Below are 17,612 nucleotides of genomic sequence, written 5' to 3'. Positions count from 1 at the left end.
CTGCACTTGTCATTATATTAAGCTTTCGTATTTAAAAGCTTTGTAAAAAAAAATTGTTTCAAATGCTCATTTTGATGTTGGATCATTTCTTTCTCTGGTTTGACTACTGCAGTTGTTAATTTTGAAGACGTGTATGTTCTTCTGCTGCACTCTTTGTTCTCTTCTGTCCCATGTACATCCCTCCTCCCCTGACAAGGTAAAAACGTGGGACTCTCTCACCACTGCTGCCTACACAAGTCCCATAGAGGAATGAGATCTGCTGCTCAGTTTCCAATGCTCTCATTTTTTGGATTTCCTTCTTCCTGTGCATCACTGCAATTGTGTCTTTCTTCACAGGAGCGTGAAGGTTTTGCATGTTCTCTGTTGCCTCTGCCAAGTGCCCACTGTGACGCTCACGCCTGGGGGTGCTGCTCTCAGTTACTTACTGCATACTGTAACGAGCAACAGCTCGTATCTGTCTTCACCGCTAGCTAAGGTGCTTGACTATGTTTGGTATGTTTAACTGAAGGAAGTCTTCAACAGGTCAGGAATGACTGAAGAAAACCAGCAGCTCTGGAGCAGCAACTGGAGTGGAGCTGATGGGAGCCTGCCCAGCAGCTGGCCGGTCCTGCTGGTTTTTTAAACTCGGTCAGTATCCACACTTACAGAAACAGAAAAGCTATGGCGCTCGCAGCTTTCGGATACTTTTGTCCGTATGAAGCAAGCGAAACCCTGAAACGTTTTTCAGCTTACACCACATCACATGCCTCCTGCAGATGAAAATGTGAGGAAAGGCAGGAGCCCAGGAACACAGACTTCCTCCTCCTCTCACAGAGACCAGCCTAGTCGGAAGGAAACGTCTACTGCTTATCTCCACTTCAGAAAACAGAAAACATAGCTCATGGTGGAAAAACACAGGCAAAGGCCAACAAGAACCCCGGGGGCACAAACAGTGGCTTTGCACCAAACCTGCTCAGTACTCACAGTTTATGACACAGAAAGCTCGAGGTTTTTGGAGCCGTGCTTTTACACCGTGTGAAAATCTGTCTCAGGACTCTCATTCATTGCACTCTCTCAGCAATAAGTATCACCAGCTCGGAAAAATCACGTGCCTTGAAAGCGGTGTGGTGGGAGGGCACGTTCACAGCACACACAGGCTCTCCTTTGTGCGACTTCTTCTTTCTGAACTACTGGATGCTTGCTAATTTTTCTAAGCTTTTAGCTTTTTTTCTTTAAAAGGAAAATGGTAATTCTCAAGAGCAACTGCACCAGGAGGTAGGGCTTTAGAAAAAGAAAAAAAACAACAACAAAAAAGCCCTCAAAAGCCCACATTTATTGTCAAAGTCTCTAAAATTATGAGATTTGACAATAAGGCTTTTGTTCTTCTGATACATGCAACTAGGCAACATGCAGCTTGATTTCTGCAGCCAGCAGATACTGAAAATACTTTCCACATACAATAGGTGTCAATTTGACTTTATTTAAGGAAAAACGGGGAAAAAACAGTAATTTCCATAATACACAGAAGACAAGTTAGATAGCACTGCAAAAAAAAGGCTGAGTGTTTTACTTGTCACCAGTCTGCTTTGCAGCTCTACGATTAGTAATTTTAATGCAGTTTGTCATTTTGTATTATTGTTTAGCATCTTTATAATCAGCAGAGTTTGGGGTTATAAATCACAAAAAGTGTACTACTACTACTACTATGAAAAACTAAAAAACCCACAAAAATCACTTTCAAATAAACCATAAATATGTGATGCACATTAGTGTAACAAAACCATTTTTGTAAACATTTTCTCCAACATAACATGTGCATAAGATAAAAAATAAAAACACTGCAGTCATACAAGTTAGGGTTACTTTGACTTAAAGATACAGAAAATTATTACTTATTAAAGCTTAAAACTAAACCTAGGAGCTTTTCTTTTCTTCTTTGCTTACAAAAGCACTGTTTGAAGAGTTTTATGTTGGTATACGTAGTGGTTTCGTAATACTGTTTTTACCTTGCCATGTTGGCACTTCTGTGGAGGCAGCAGCTGCCAGGCGGGCAGCCCCACCGAAGGAAGGAGATTCCCCTCCCCCGGAGCCTCAAAACTTCAACAGCACGTATCCATGACCTGGGCATCCCTACAGTACTGGAGCATCTTCCTCTAGGTGAATAGCATCAGCTTTCAAGGACTAGATTAATTTTTGACCACATAGCGTTGGAAGATTCAAATCACGCAGACTGACATTCGATCGAATCGGCTTCAGCAAACTACACTACAGGGCAGCTGTGTGATTACACCCACATCTACCAGCACATCGCATTTCCGAGTCCTCTTTAGTTCAATATAGTACAAAAGGTTGATCGTTCTTCTGGCTGACCACACTGGGCCTGAAAAGAACACATCCTTCACCTTCAACGCTATCCAAAAGTCATACAAATAATTAAAAAAAAAAAAATAGTTTTAAGTATTCCTCCGCCAGCAAATGTAAGGCTTTCTTGAGTTTTGACTCTTTTGGGGGGCGGGGGGTGTGGGGTGTTGTGTGCACACGCATGCGCTGGCGGTACGCATTTACCGCTCGCTTTTCAACTGTCTACGATGTTTGAAGGAGAGTCTTCAGCAGCAACGCTGATTGGGATTGAAGGATTTACAGCAGTCAGATTTGACACCAAAAGAAGGGTCTGTCGAGTCTGAGCTTTGCACGCCTGGCGCTCTTGGCTCTTAATTGATTGTGTGAGCAGTCGCTTGAGCCATCGGTTTGACTGAGTTGAAGACTACGTGTTTAAAAAGCCCTACCTGTCATGCCATGAAGGAAAGTTAACCGCAGCAGAAGACAAAGCCCATGAAACACTGAGAGCCTGTTCACTGAATGAACAGCTTAAGGCAGCTGTCAACAAAGTACCCCACTGAAGGAATTAAAAAAAAAATAAAAAGTAGTGAAAACAAAAAGGAAAATGGCTGAATTGTGACACTGTGCATTATTACAACACCAACAGATTATTATACACTCAAGGTTTCTCAAGTAATGAACATGTAGCCATTTAACAAATTATTACTCTTAAGACATTTATTACAAATGTCAGAACTTATTCATAAAATAAAACTGACTTTTAAAAAAAAAGAAAGAAAAAAAGCCAGAGCTGGGATCTTACATCTAAACACAGGTATACGCTGTTTTTATGAATAAGCAGTATTAACTACATTCTTAAAAGAGTTTTTAGTGCATTGCATTCTTAAAAAAGAAAAACATCACCGCCCCAAAATGTTTCCTACATCATTTAACAGTTTATAGAACTAGCCTAGTTATTTTTACCTGCCTGTTACTAAGCCCACGTGTTAAAAGAGTGAAACCTCTGGTTTTAGGCTAAATTCAGACTTCTATTAAGGATGAAACTGGTTTAAAAAAATGCTTGCTTCACCAAATTTTGTAAGCAAATTACATTAATCAGTGTCTCACTGCCATACCGCTACCACTATTGCCCCAACGGACCACTCTCTCCTCCTGCTGAAACATGCTATGCAATAACAGTCAGAAACCTTTCAATCTGGTAGTTTTGGTATTAAGATTAAATTAGACATTAATGGTTTTCATCTAAAAATGTATAAACTAAACCACCTCTTTTATTTTATGCATTAAAAACAATGAGGTAGGCACAAAAAATAAACATATGTAGTTTGGATTTTATTTCTCTCTTTTTTTTTCTTTTTTTTTTTTTTTTCTTTTTTTTTTTTAGTTCTGCGAGTGCAGACTGTGGTAAAACTGTTGTTGCACTTCTAGGTTTAAACAAAAATTAAACCTTTAACTGAGGCAGTGCTAATACTGTGACATAACCAAGTTCTGGCCTAACACAGAATCATTATAGAAAATGAAAATTTTTTCCTTTTTTCTTTTTTTTTTTTTTTTTCTTTTTTTTATCTGCACATGTTTCAGGCAATACCTGGTACACAGAAAATGACTAAAGTTATTGGCCAGGCCAAAATAAAACGGCAGAAACAAAAAAAACCCAAGAATTCCACCCCCAGCCCCTTCCCACCCTCCCTGTCCCCAAGAAGAAGTTATCCTAGTCACTGTGTCTTTCACATTTTATAAATATTAACTTCTTAAAACCTGCACCTTCCTCTTTGTCCACATATTCTCACATTACAAAAAAGAAATGTCAATTAAATACATCGTTAACATTACTAGACTAGATCTGCCCTCTGTTTCAGCCAGTCTAACTCTCTACACCACTTCTCACCTTCTCTTGCCTGCCTCCTGTCCACTCAACAGCATGTTCATGGTAAGTCTGTCCTTTTTTCTTCCTTTTTCCCCACCCCCCTCTGTTTTAACACTAACACACAGAGTCCTTCAAAGCCTAGGAATCCTGGAGCTGAAGGGAAAAGACGACCTGTAGCTTTCTAGCATGATCCCAAATCTCAAAGACATTGTAGCACCTGATGGCAATATCTTTACAGCACCAGCTGCATCGCAGCCTCGGTTGAAAAACAAAAAGAAACCTAACACCAGTGATGCCTGCACACACATTTACACAGAGTGCTGCATTAGTGCAGGTCTGTACTCCAGTTGAAAATAATTCCAAGTTATGAAGATCTCAGACTCTGGATGTCAGCAATTCCTCGCCAAAGCCCACCACTTCTACCAGCTCAGAAGAGAAGTCCTGCCAAGGGTCATGAAATAGACTTGACTGCTTCCACCTGACCGTACGGAGGCAAAGAAAACCTGCAAAGAAAAGAGACTGGTAAATTCAACAGGTAGGACAGCAGCGGCTCTAAGTTGCCTTCACTGTCCCTGATTTTACAGTGCAATTGCAGTGCTGTGCTGGGTCTGGCGGGGGTGGAGTTGATGTTCTTCACAGTAGCCCATATGGTGTTGGGCTTTGCATTTGTGGCTGAACAGCGTTGTTAACACACCAGTGTTTTGGCTACTGCTAAACCACGCTTGCCCAGCACCAAGGCTTTCTCTCCAGCCCCCTCACCCCTCAAAGGCCAGTGGCCTGGGGATGTGCAAAAGGCCGTGAGGAGACAATGCTGGGACAGCTGACCCAAACTGACCAAAGGGATGTCCCACAACATATACAATCATGCTCAGCAATAAAAGCTTAGGGGAAGGGAGAGGACAGGGGGGACACTGGGGCGATGACATTTGTCTTCCCAAGCAAGCATTACATGTGCTGAAGCACTGCTTCCTGGGAAGCGGCTGGACATCTGCCTGCCAATGGGAGGTTGTGAATTAACTCCTTATTTTGCCTGGCTTGCATATGCAGCTTTTGCTGTGCTTACTAAACTGTATTTATCCTGATCTATGAGTCTTTTCACCTTCCTTCTGTTTTCTCCCCACCCCATGGGAAAGAGGAGTGAGCGAGAGGCTGGGTGGGTGTTTGGCTGCTGGTCAGGGTCAACCCAACCCGAGCGCCCAGTTAAAGTACATGTTTATCACCTTAGCAACAAACTGGGGGTGGGGGATAGAATTATACCTTGTCATTGCGTTCACATAAGAACTTAAGTCTTTGTGCCCTTTTGTGCATGAACACACCGTCCAAGTGTCCAGTTTCCACCGATCGTATTTCAATAGCTTTTTCTCCCCAGCCCATAATCTGGTTGGATCGGATGTACGCTTTGGAAAGAAAACACAGCAAACAGCCCATTAGGACAGGTAGAGGGCAACATGGAGGAACTGAAGAAGCAGAGGAATATACTCACACACCCTAGTTAAAAATTACCTGCATGTGCGTATGCTAACTTACACGTTCAGAGTGCTATTTCTGTCTTCAGCACCTTCATGATGCCTAAAAATTTTTTTTTTTTTTTTTTTTTTTTTTACATTTCCCCATGGGTCTTTGATGTTATATACTACTTCCCTGAGCATTCAGGACACAAAGGGAAATTTACAACCTTCAATTAAAGGGAAGGAACATTGAGTTTTTAGAGACTTTTTCTCCCAAGTTTGGCAGACAGGCTAGTTAGGTGTTGACAAGGAGAAAGCAGAATCCAAGGTTTAAACAGACTAAACCCATCCGCTCTAGTATGTCCCCAGCACCAGCTCTGTGTCTATGGCATTATTTCTCCCCCTTGAAGGAGTTTGTCAGCAAAAACAGAGAAAGAGGAGACGGAAAGGGGAAACTAGGAAAAAAATGAGCTAGCCTGCTTTAATAGGAGTGATACTTCAAAAAACTGATCTCCTTGAGAAAGCCAATTGATCTGAAAAGCATTCTGTATATCTCAGAAGAGGTTCATATTAAGCTCTCCGAGCGGAAATACTGTTATTTATTATACTGCTTTCCTTTGTGCACAAATAAAGGAAAAATCAAGCATTTTTCCCTAGAGTGTCACTGGGGGAAAACAGATTAGTAGTAGCATGAGGAAAACAATCTGTTCTTGAGAGCAGTACAAAATTCAAATAAAGGGGAAGTCATCAGCATTATGAAAAGGTATATTCAAAAAGCAATTTGATGGATAGTCTTAGGAATGCTGCCAAAAATAACATATGGGAGCTTAATGAAGAATAAGCTGTTGCCTCTGATTTTCATACATACTTAAAAGAAAAAATAGAAGAACAATAGCTCTTAGCAAGCAAAAATAAAAAATATTTAATTTTGCAGTACTTCCTTTTTATATAATTTTTTCATATTAATTTTCAGTGATATCAAATCAAATAATCTACTACAGTATATTGTACACCCGTAACATTGTATATATAACATTATACTGGAAATTATTTTATTTTTAAATATGTCACTAGTGGTAACTGGGACAAATAGCTTCTAAAAATTGTGAGATGAGGTATTCAGGTGGTGTCAGCTGCCTCAGTGCCATTTACTTCACAGGCATTCCAGTCCCCAAAGGCTCTGCAATTTGCTAGCTGATAAATTCTGCTTGCTTTTAGATCTGGTTGAGAGTTAATCACCACAGGAGTGAAAATGTTTTGCATAAAGCCTCTTTAAATTTCCTCTTCCATTACTGTTCGTGTTCCTTGAAGAGCTACCAGCGGTCATCTCTCAATATGTGCATCCATTCCAAAGCATGTAAAATGCAATGTGCTTGCCCAACAAAAGGCAGGTGTGACCACAGCCCATGCTACACTCAGCACTGAAATACAGCAGCACAGGCAGTAAGAGGGATCCTGATGCGTACTTGTGTCCGTAACAAATCTGTGCCCATTTTACCACACCCATTGCTCCCACTCTCGAAACTACCTTATTTTGAGCTGGAGAGATGTGGGAGCATTATGACGCTAGGATAGATGAGCAATCTGCAGGGGAATTAAAGTACACACATCAGATCAGATATACAGACTGTTATCTGTATAGAATTACCCACGATGATATCTTACCCATCTGCCACCTTACATGGCTTTATACTGAACAGTTCCCACAACTCTTCCCAAACAATTCTTTGTTTCTTTTATATGCCATTTGGATTTGAACCATCACGGTGGACTTCACTCATGTTTTTAGACTTTTTACCATGTATAAAGACTGCAATTTTTTTTAGTAAGGCTTAGGCAAGGAGCAGGGGGTTGGACTTGATCCTTATGGGTCCCTTCCAATTTAAGATACTCTATGATTCTAACTTTGTGGCTCTCTAGCAAAAATTCTGCAGTAGTTTACAGAAGCCCCAGTGAGTTTTTCATTCCTGAACTCCACAACCTGCTTGTTGGCACACTGTTCTTAAAAACTCAGCACAAAACAGATCCATATGATTACTCCCCAGTTTGCACTGTTTTCCAGGAATACTACAGCATCACTGCTTCTGAATCTGAAGTCAAACCCGATGCACCTTCCTTCTGCTCATGTGCACACACTCACGCTCCCTAACAGCACATCATACATGATTTGCCAGGGGCACTTACCAACTGAAGTTGGCATTTCTCCCCACTGCAGAACCACATCCTTGGTTATCCTTCCATAAGTGTTGACATAAACTCCTTCATCCTCGTAGCAGACCAGCAGCTCCATCCCATCAGTGTTTGGGAGAATGATGATTGCATGAGGTTGGATACTGCTCTGGATCTATGGGGACAGAACAGAAGAGGAAGCCTTTTGTTTTAATGCCAAAGAGCCTGTGATGGGAGAAAGGGCTGGGTGATTTTTGATTTTGGCTGACAGCAGATAGGGGATTCACTCATTTCAGAAGCGTTAGCTCTGCTCCCCCTGAGCTAGACACCTTACACAGTGACAACAAAGACCTGTAAACCCTTGGGGCAAAAATCCTCTCATCTTAAGGCAGACATCTAAAAATGGGAAAGATTAACTTCTCTGTAGAAGTGCCCATTTCTTTCCATGGGCAGAAAGGGCATCCTGAGGCAAGCAGCCCAGATGCAAACCTCAGACCTCTGCACTGTAGTGAATAGTGCTTGGGGAGGGGTATCACACACTGCAGCCCCATCTGACACCTCTGCGTACAACGAACAACAGGAAACCTTGGTAGCTAAGGCCATCTGGCTTTTGCCAACCCTCTCATCAGTGGGCTATTGTGTTATTTGTACCACCACCTTACAGCCTCTGCCCGGCATTGTAATGCACTCAGCCACTTAGCTGCTACCCCTGAAACAGTTAAGTTGGCCCACATCAGATCTAAGTGGGCAGCTCCCAACTGTGTAGACATACTGACCACAAGGAGAGGACTGACAGGGAGGCACAAGCCCCTACACGCAGGTGGTAGCATCTGCTCAGATCCCCCCACCCAGTTTACTGCTGCCAGCATCTGGCAGTGACCCACAGGGACAGTGTGACATGATGGTCACCTGAGGAAGAAAAGGGGCAGGGGAATGGGGGTGGACCAGAAAGAAAGAAAAAAACGGACCCCAGCAGTAGCTCTTACATGTGTTGGTAGATAAATATCATAGACCGATCCTGAATCCACATCAACAGCATGGAAGCCAGCGCAGGAGCCATAGATCACTTTTAGTCTCTGACCCTCTTCTACGGTTAGATCCACCAGCAATGGCTTATGTACCAATTCTCCAAACGACTGTGAGACAACCATCAGTGAGATTTACTTTACTGCTTAGAACCACAGTGGGTTTTCTAGAAACAAGCTTTAATGCACATATTATTGGTTTATTCCTCCCACATCCCTCTGGCCCCCATCCACCAGACCAGTTAGGCTAACACATGTCTCATGGAAAAGGACAGATTACTCTGCAACCTGTTGCATTTCAATCATATAATATTGTAAGCTATTTTCTGTGGGGTTTACTTCAGTTGGTCTGAAGTTGGTTTGAAGTAAACACTAGTGTCAAATTGCCCTGAACTTTGGGGAAGAGAGTTCTTAATAAAAAACAATCTGCACAACCAACAGTAACTGATTGCCTGTAAATCAGTCTGGTAATTATACCAAGCCAACTAACTTCATTCTTGCCATGTTCAAAAAAAACCCCAACCAATGCTGAGTATCACTTAAGGACTTACTCTGCTCAGATGAAGATGTTTAGACTCAGTTCATGTCTCTCTGTCTCATGTTTTATTTATAGAGATGAAACAGACAGTTGTGATATTGTGCAATTCTGATTATTAGTTTATGCTCAGTTACAATTTAGAACTTTAAGTGTATTGCCTTTTAGAGCTACAAACATTCCTAAATTAAAATACAATACGAAGTTAATGGAGATTTACCAAAGAACTTGTAATATGGCCATGAAAGAATGTCAGTACATTTTTGTAAAAGGGGTAACTGCAACTGGCTGTGAGAAAATCCTATGTATAGTTGAAATATACTGTTACCTTAAAGGCCATAAATTTATGGTATGGCTTTGGTGCCCATGCATAGACTTCCACAGAACTCTTCAATGCAATTACCAAGAACTTGATTCTCTCGTATTTTACTGAAATCAAACAAAACAAAAAAGAATTCAGCAGTCATTCCAAAGTCATTCCAATTACTTCAGGAAAGCAGATGATGACAATATCTCTCCATATTTACATACATTGGGAGGTTTTTAGTAACACTGCATTTTAGGATTGTTAATTCTATGTAGTTAAGTATTTTGACACATTTAAGCCAAAAAAATCATTACTTTTATCAGTAACTGAACCTGTCACCATGTTTCAAATTACCTAGTCGGTACACATATATTTACACTTATTTTTTTCCACATTAGACAGTGCTTACTCATCAAGAAAAGAAAATCAGTTTTCAGACAGGGACATTTCCAATAAAAGAAGGCTATGACTGTGGGCAGAGTGTGTTGGCAGTTCCAGTCACAGCACTGGCAGTGTATTTTGAGCTATTGGCAAAATTCCCCAGAGGAAAGGAAAAGAAAAGAAGGAACTGATAAAAACTTAAGAAAGAAGTGCATTTCAAAAGAAAACAGGCAAGTTTGAAAGCTGAGCACTTGCCTTTGTCCCTAAAGTCTGAGATAACTCATTTGAAAAAAACCAAGTCCACAGAATTTATAAGAAATAAGGTGTCATAACATAATCTGATCCACAAATGCTCGAATATATCTCTGCTGCCACATTCAAACAGCTAGCTCAATTAACCATGAGAAAGCCCTGTTCACTACTACTGTTCTCAACTGGGGACTGATAAAATCTAGAAATGGCCATTCCAGAAGTGTTGCAGGATCTGCATTACCAGCTGCCATCCGGATTAGGGAAGGAACAGATCATGGGGACTTCCAAATACTGAGGTTTGTTAACATGTTTCCAGCACTCTTTTTAGTGAGAGAAAAAAATATTAGCATTATTTAGATGACACTGACACTGAGAAACCTCTGGAGGTTTCTGCAATCTCTTTACTCCACGTTTTAGGGGAATATGACACTTTTCCAAAAAAATGAGTAATTCTATGCACCTTCGTCCCAACCATAACTGACTTTGAAACAAAGCAGAAGTGAAAATCTCTGGCTTCTGAGATGAACGCTTCCTTTAATAAATACTATTCTAATGTCTTTTAGATGCCTTACTACTGTACAAGCCTGCAGTTGCTGTCTCTTGGTAGGCAGCAGGGAGACAAAGCTACTACTTGCTCTCTTTTTACTCTGCAGGAAAGCAAGACTACTGAATTCTAAGTGTTAAAGGACTTTACACTTTTTCAACAGACGAAAAAAAGTCTCAACCTCCACAGCTGTACTGACTAAAAAACAGAGCTTTTGTTCAGTCTTGTCTAGCTTACAAGACTTCTTGGAATTTTTTCTCAGGGAAGAGGAGGGTGTTGAACAAAACCACCTTATCTGTGAAAAAGAATCTCTGACAAACCTCATTCTTTGCTCTGGATGCTATCTGGGAATTCACCCAAATCTTAAGTTTCAAAAGAGCAATTTATTCTTCAGAGGAGCCAAAAGTTGCCTGAAGCAACCAAGATCCATAAATACCACTTCACCCTGACATCTGAGACCCCTGTTGCATCAGAGACAAGGAAGTGATCGGTGCCAGCTGCCTCGGTGGCAGCCTCCAGACTGCAAGCCCAGCTATTGGCAGAGTTCATCCTTCTTGGGAACTGAAGCGCAGCTGTCAAAGAGGCCTCTCACTACCTGAAGAAGTCTACTGTACATCTATGGCTCAGAGGGAAGTTCAGTGCCAGGCTGCAGCCCAGGATAACAAACCCCTCTTCATCTGGAATAGAATGCTCTTTGTTTCAGATGCTTCCCTGCTGGAAATCCTCCTTTGAATAGCTGTTAATGTATTGTTACCAGGCCACTTCATTATGCTGCTGACACCCTGGGGTATGATACCAGAGGAGTACATTATTAATTGTTTTCAGGGTCAAGCTTCTGGTTCAGCAGTCACTTAATGCCATCATTATTGATTACGCCCCACTAGCAGGTTTTTCTGAGAGCACAGGCATGACAGGAGGAGACTGAGCTCAGCCCAATTGCTGCTGCTCCACACTGACTGACACAGCTGGAAAGGAACTGAACTGGCTCTTAGGAGAAAACCAAATCAAAGGCAACATCCAGTGCCCATTAAGATGCCTCATGAAACCGAAGCAGGAGACAGAGCTCTCGGTTCACATCCCCACCTGCAGGGCAGCAGGCTCACTGCATACCCTGCTGACTGCAAATGCTACATGCTTCCTTCCACTAGTTCTGGTGGAAGTTCCTACAGCAAATCCATTTAAATCACTTAAAACCACTCAGAAGGCACCTGCCTAATGAAAACACACTTCATCCCATAACTGTACTGCAGTGCGTCTGAGACGGCATTAGGAAATTTTGTAAGCTAAGGGGAATCAATGAATCATCTTGAAGTTAAACATATGCTTCTGTTCCCAGACGCCTCCCCAAAGCTCGTGCACTAGCTGGCCTTGCTTTTTCCTCCCACTCTCTTTCTTTTTTTCCTTTCCCCCGCCCTGCGCCAGTCTTTAAAATTTACATTAAAGACATGTGACTTCATCATAGTAAAAGATCAGGGAAACCTGTTGGTGAAGAGAACAGCTGCTGGTTGACAACAGTCCCTCTGTTACCCAAAGGGTCTAACAGAGGTGGCGAAACTTTACCAGCCCTCACTGTCCATATTAGCACTCTCCTGGAAGCTGCATCCACTACAGGAAGAAGACAGACGGGGATCTGCACCTGCTTCAGTTCACAGCCCAGCATTCCACTGCAAAACCTCTCCCATCTTCAGCTTAATCCAGTAACTTGCCATCTATTCTGATGCTTTGCTGGAAAAGTTCTCCCCGAGGGATAGGGAAGACAGCTAGAAATAAAACCGGACCTTAAACCTAGCAGCTACAAGCACTGCAGTTCCCTTTCTCAGCCAGCTTTTATCCCGACGATTTTATTACTGTACTCACTACTCACCAACTTTGTAGTGCACACAGCCTTCCAAGTCACCCACTGTCGTCCAGCCCTGTTTCTTTTCTACTTCAGGGTCGTTGTGAAGGATTTTATTCCTTAACCAGGACAAATAGTAAACTCGCAACTTGTTCTTCTTACCTGGCCACAAAATGAAAAATAATGGTTTATCTCCATAGGAAGGTTAAGTGCAAAAAACCCTGCCCAAGCAAACAGAAAGCCCTGCAGAGCAAACCTATGTAACAATGAAAGGGAAACTGCTGCTACAACCATAGAGATCTCATCTCCCCCCAGTTTTTACATCCACAATAGCTTTACTCCAGACTCCACCCAACCACACACTTTCCTGATAATCAATGACAGAGACACACGGTAATACCACATGAACATAAAATGATGAACCCAAGGGAACAGCTCTTTGATTGTCTGGTTCTTAGGATGCAAACAACCTTTATTAGAAAAGGGTTATACTCCCACAACAAAAGCACCAGACAGTCATGCACTGAGATTAAATATATATACATATATAGCTGAGTCAGAACAGGTCTTTTCACACAAAACTGTAGGAGAGCAGCAGGATGGAATTTGAGGCCTGAAATTATCTATACAGCTATCAGAAGACAGTAAAACTAGTTTGAATGGAGGAAGCTAAAGTGAGGAAGAATATGGTGATGAAATGTATTTTACAAATCCTTCCCAGGTAGTGACCAGGATGTTTCCACCTCTTATATCATCCACAGAGACACAAACTGGTCAAGTTTTATTAAGATTGTTCATTATTCCCCTGGTGGAAAACCACACCAAACAATAGCACTAAACAATTTCACTACTGAAACTCTTTACACCAGTTCTGTTGTAAGGAAAAACGTTCAATAACTCTAATTGCAGTGAGAGAATTTCACATGGTCCATGCAAACTTCATCTGCTTGCCAAAAGCTGACAACTGCTTTGTCAGCAGCCCTTCCCTTGTGCTGCAAGGGGTGCAATGCTTAAGAAGCTGCACACAGAAGCTGCAAGAGGTGTTTCTTCTCCACAGGTGAGAGAATCTACTTGCTCAGACTGCCCTATCTTCAACTGACAATGCATCTGCCATGGTCATCAAAATACAGCTCAAGCTCTTCACTCTCAATGAGAAGGCCTCTTCGAATGCAGAGCCAGGTTCAAGATAAAATTTATCAGCGATTCCTTAAAACTAACGGCCTATGAAGCATTTGCTGAACTAGCCAAAAAGTGGCCCTAAACACACATAGTCAAAGCTTGCATCCTCCCTCCCCAGCTGCTTTGCTGCCTTAAGCCATTACAGTCCCACAGATACAGCTGGAGGCAAGGAAGAGAGATCACCCCTGCTTTCACTAGGAGCCATTAATAAGGCCCAACTAAGTCTCTGTGCAAGGAAAGGAAACAGGAGATGTTCTCAGGGACTCATCGTGTCAGTGGAACAGCTCCATGCTGGTGCTTCACCAGCCGCAATGAGGCAGCCATGTGACTATGGACAATGTTTTGTGGCCCCTGGAGCTCAGAGGAAGATAGCTGACCTGTACTGCGGTCAGTGCTGGGCTGGCCAAGTGATACAGCGCAGGTCTACACAGCAGAAAGCCACGACCTGTCAGGATGACCCAGCTGGCAGCCTGCCAGCCAGATCCAGCTATAGAGTTTAGCTGATGTCTTCAATTTGTATTTAAAGTTTTCACACGATGCCTACTGATGGATCAATTCGCAGCCGGTTGCTCATTTCAGGGACAGGGATGGGTGTACAGTATCGGGGTACTCGCTGCAGCAGGACATGAAGCCCAAGCATCGAGACCATCCTGCTGTGTGGAGCCAGCTCCACACTGGGGTCCTGGAGCCAGCACAGAGCCTTTACCCTGATGGCAGGGGATCCCTGCACAGAAAAGATCCTCGGGAAAAACAGCTGCAGCGATTGGGGCAGCACACGGGGAACCACAGCTTGCAAATAGACTGCTCCATGGAATCCAGAGCCACAGACTGTTCTATTACAAAGATGCATGGTCCAAAAGAACTTTTTATGATTACTTGGATGGAGAAGGGCAGGAGGAAAAGAGGCAGTTTCAAAGTCAAAAATTTGTTAACTGGGCTTAGGTTTGAAGTGGAATTGGAGACCCATTTTCAAACACTGGACCTGCTGTTTGATTTTAAAAGCCCCTCTGCTCTGATGGCACGAAATGAAATGTGAAGTAACACTGCACCACCCTTTCTTTATCCACATCACAAATGTGACAGCAGATTTGGCAGTAAATGAGCACTCTGATTTATTGCCTGACTTCATATTTATGAAGCCATGTTTCATAAAAGGATAAAACCCCACCACTCCCGTAGCTTTCTAAAAATTTGGAAAACGAACTAGAGCAAGAAACAATATTTTCAGAAGTCCCACATCTGACAAAGGAAAGGTCCTCCCATGAAATTACTGAAAACAATAACCACAAGGCATGTTTTCGAAACACTGAAGAACAGGGAATATAGTCCAAACCAGAAGGCACTGCAGTTCTGGACAAGGAAGAGCTCAGAGGGCTCAAGGTCAGTACAAGCACTGAATGTTTTAAAAACCATCACAAGACCCTGCCCACTGGGAGACAACTTCTGTCTCAGCTGTTTTCATGGCTTTAGCTTCCCTGGTTGCTTAGTCAAACTTGAAGACTCAGGATGAGCAGTACACATGGGAATTTCCCAGCACGTGGCTTTTTTTTTTTTTTTTTTTCACATGATGTATACCAGGGTATTTCTCTCCAGCCAGAAACATTTTTCAAAACAACAACAGAGAGATATCTCAAGTGTGTTTCCATTGTGTTTTAGTGTCTAGACCACAAGGAAAGTCACAAGACAGGAAATTCCTCTGCTTTTCAGCAGCCTGACATGAAAAGAGCAGGGCTGGTTAGTTATATAAACGGCTACGCGTGTATTTCAACAAGTCATGCTGCTCTTAATGTTCATATTGGGAGTGGGGGGATGAGATCTTTCTGCTTCTAAATCTTTACCAGTCAATTTAAACAGGTCTCAAAAATCTGGGTGGGGTGTTGGTTGGGGTTTTTTCGGTCTAATTGTTATGGTCTTGAAATAAGAAAGAAAACCCTGCTCCAGTCATCAAAGGAACTGATCAGTCAGTGACTTGGATAACTCCTGGCTCTGATTCTCCCACACGCATAGTTTCAAATGTAAAGTCCCTCTTCCTGTATTGAGTTTTTGGTTTTACTGTTGCTGTGGGTTTTAATTATTAAGCAGGCAGATTCCAACCAGTTCTTCTACTCTGTCACCCCTTCTTACCTTCTCAAGTGCCACCATCAGCCAGTTGGGCTGGCAAAACCCTCAGGGAGCCACAAGTGGAGCATGTTCTGTATGCACGTTGCTGCTCTCTCCTCCAGCATTTTAACAACTCTCAGCACTCAATTACGTGAGCAGCCAAAACTGGTTTTGCCTCCCAACAGTATGAACCGAAGAACCAACGTGCTATTCTGTTTTGACCTGCAAAGCTTTCTTGTACCAGCAGCTCAGTATCTCAGTATCAAAAGCTTTGTTGTCAAAAAGGTTTGTATTTTAGATATAAATTGGGGAAAGAACTGATTTCAGGTTTTGAGACTCAAGAGTGCGTACCAAAAGCAATTCTAAGTGTCAATCCCCTCGAAATCCTAATGCACTGCAATTTCTTGGCACAACGTGGTGACACCTTTCAATCCTCACTACTGTCAGCACATCACTTCCTGAAAAAGTCAAGGGAGCATACAGCCAAGTGCACTGTAGGGAGTCAACCCAGCAAAGTGGCAGCAGTCCTGGGATGAAGCTCAGAGGCAACTCCATAACCAATATGCCAAAACAGACCATTTGTAGAAAGACTACCTTATTTCAGCATTCCTTGTTTGCCTGGAGAGGTAGAGCAACTCACTGCAAATAAAAAGACACTAAAGAAAGTCCATCACGAGTGTAGCTTAAATTGAGAACTGCAGTGCAGAAGCCAAGAGGAATATAAGGAGGAGCCCCGGCATAACGACATCATGGTTTCGCTGAGTATGCTCCCCCAGCCCTGCCTCTCAGTGGGCAGGGATGCCTCTTTCCTGCCTTGTACTCCATAAAATGGAGGAGATGAGACAGAGATGAAGGTATAAACTAGACAAAAATCAGCTGATCTAAGGGTTAATGTAGTGTGTCTCCACGGAGGAAGCAATAGTTTTGAAGGAAACAAAGAAAACGGATGTGTCAGGGTACTCAGATCTTGACTGACGCAAACGTAAATAAACCTAAAACAATTACACACAAGATTGAATCACAGATGCCTGTTGTCTGTGTAGAGATGCTTCAAAACAACAGATTTTATGCAAGTCGGATTATACAATATTTTTGTTTACAAGGTCTACTACAGAATAAATTCTACCAAAAGGTGCTTTTCAAACAGCTTACATGAAATTGCATTCAATTGTCTAAGCGTGTGTCCTTTTGCACAAGTTTTGGGAGAGCCAGTGGAGTCAGAGCAGTTCTGGAGCCTCAAGAAAATTCTGGGTGGCTCTGAACAACATCACAGGGGCCACTGTGAGAAACCTCATTTAACATCCTCTCTCTGTCACACATGAGCAGTATAGCAAAGGCTGATTTCACAAACAAACCAAAAGGAAGGTGAATGGATGAACGATAACTTGTGAAGAAAGATCAACAGTGCACCACGTCAAGTTGCTTAACAGCAGGATGCCCTTATACAGTAACTCTCTGGAGCCACAGAGTCTGGAACCTCAAGCTTCATAAAACACCTTTTTCATCAGTGCACACAAAATAAACAACAATCACCACCACCCTTCATCTCCCATTGCTCTGCCATCTGCAGTTGCACCCAGTGAGAGACAAGGCCAAAACCGGCACCTATCTGCCTTCTCACACTGGTAATGTCCACAATATGTACACAT

The 17,612-nt window shown here is 42.4% G+C and overlaps 1 protein-coding gene across 10 annotated transcripts in view; it reads right to left on the bottom strand.

The window, feature by feature from the left end:
* Positions 1-1,439: 1,439 nt before the first annotated feature.
* The window catches only part of MAP4K4 (mitogen-activated protein kinase kinase kinase kinase 4), a 170,727-nt gene continuing 154,554 nt past the window's right edge, over positions 1,440-17,612 (bottom strand). For all 10 annotated transcript variants that reach the window (XM_055801333.1, XM_055801334.1, XM_055801338.1 and 7 more), the window contains 6 exons: positions 12,712-12,846; positions 9,692-9,792; positions 8,790-8,939; positions 7,819-7,978; positions 5,444-5,583; positions 1,440-4,689 (listed from right to left, as the gene is read on the bottom strand). In XM_055801333.1, coding sequence (XP_055657308.1) covers positions 4,606-4,689; positions 5,444-5,583; positions 7,819-7,978; positions 8,790-8,939; positions 9,692-9,792; positions 12,712-12,846 — 770 coding nt within the window. In that variant the 3' untranslated portion in view covers positions 1,440-4,605. The remainder of the gene's footprint in view (positions 4,690-5,443; positions 5,584-7,818; positions 7,979-8,789; positions 8,940-9,691; positions 9,793-12,711; positions 12,847-17,612) is intronic.

This window comes from Falco peregrinus, chromosome 4 (assembly GCF_023634155.1).
Source record: "Falco peregrinus isolate bFalPer1 chromosome 4, bFalPer1.pri, whole genome shotgun sequence".
Taxonomy (NCBI): Eukaryota; Metazoa; Chordata; class Aves; order Falconiformes; family Falconidae; genus Falco; species Falco peregrinus.
This window is presented reverse-complemented; position numbering and strand designations above follow the sequence as displayed.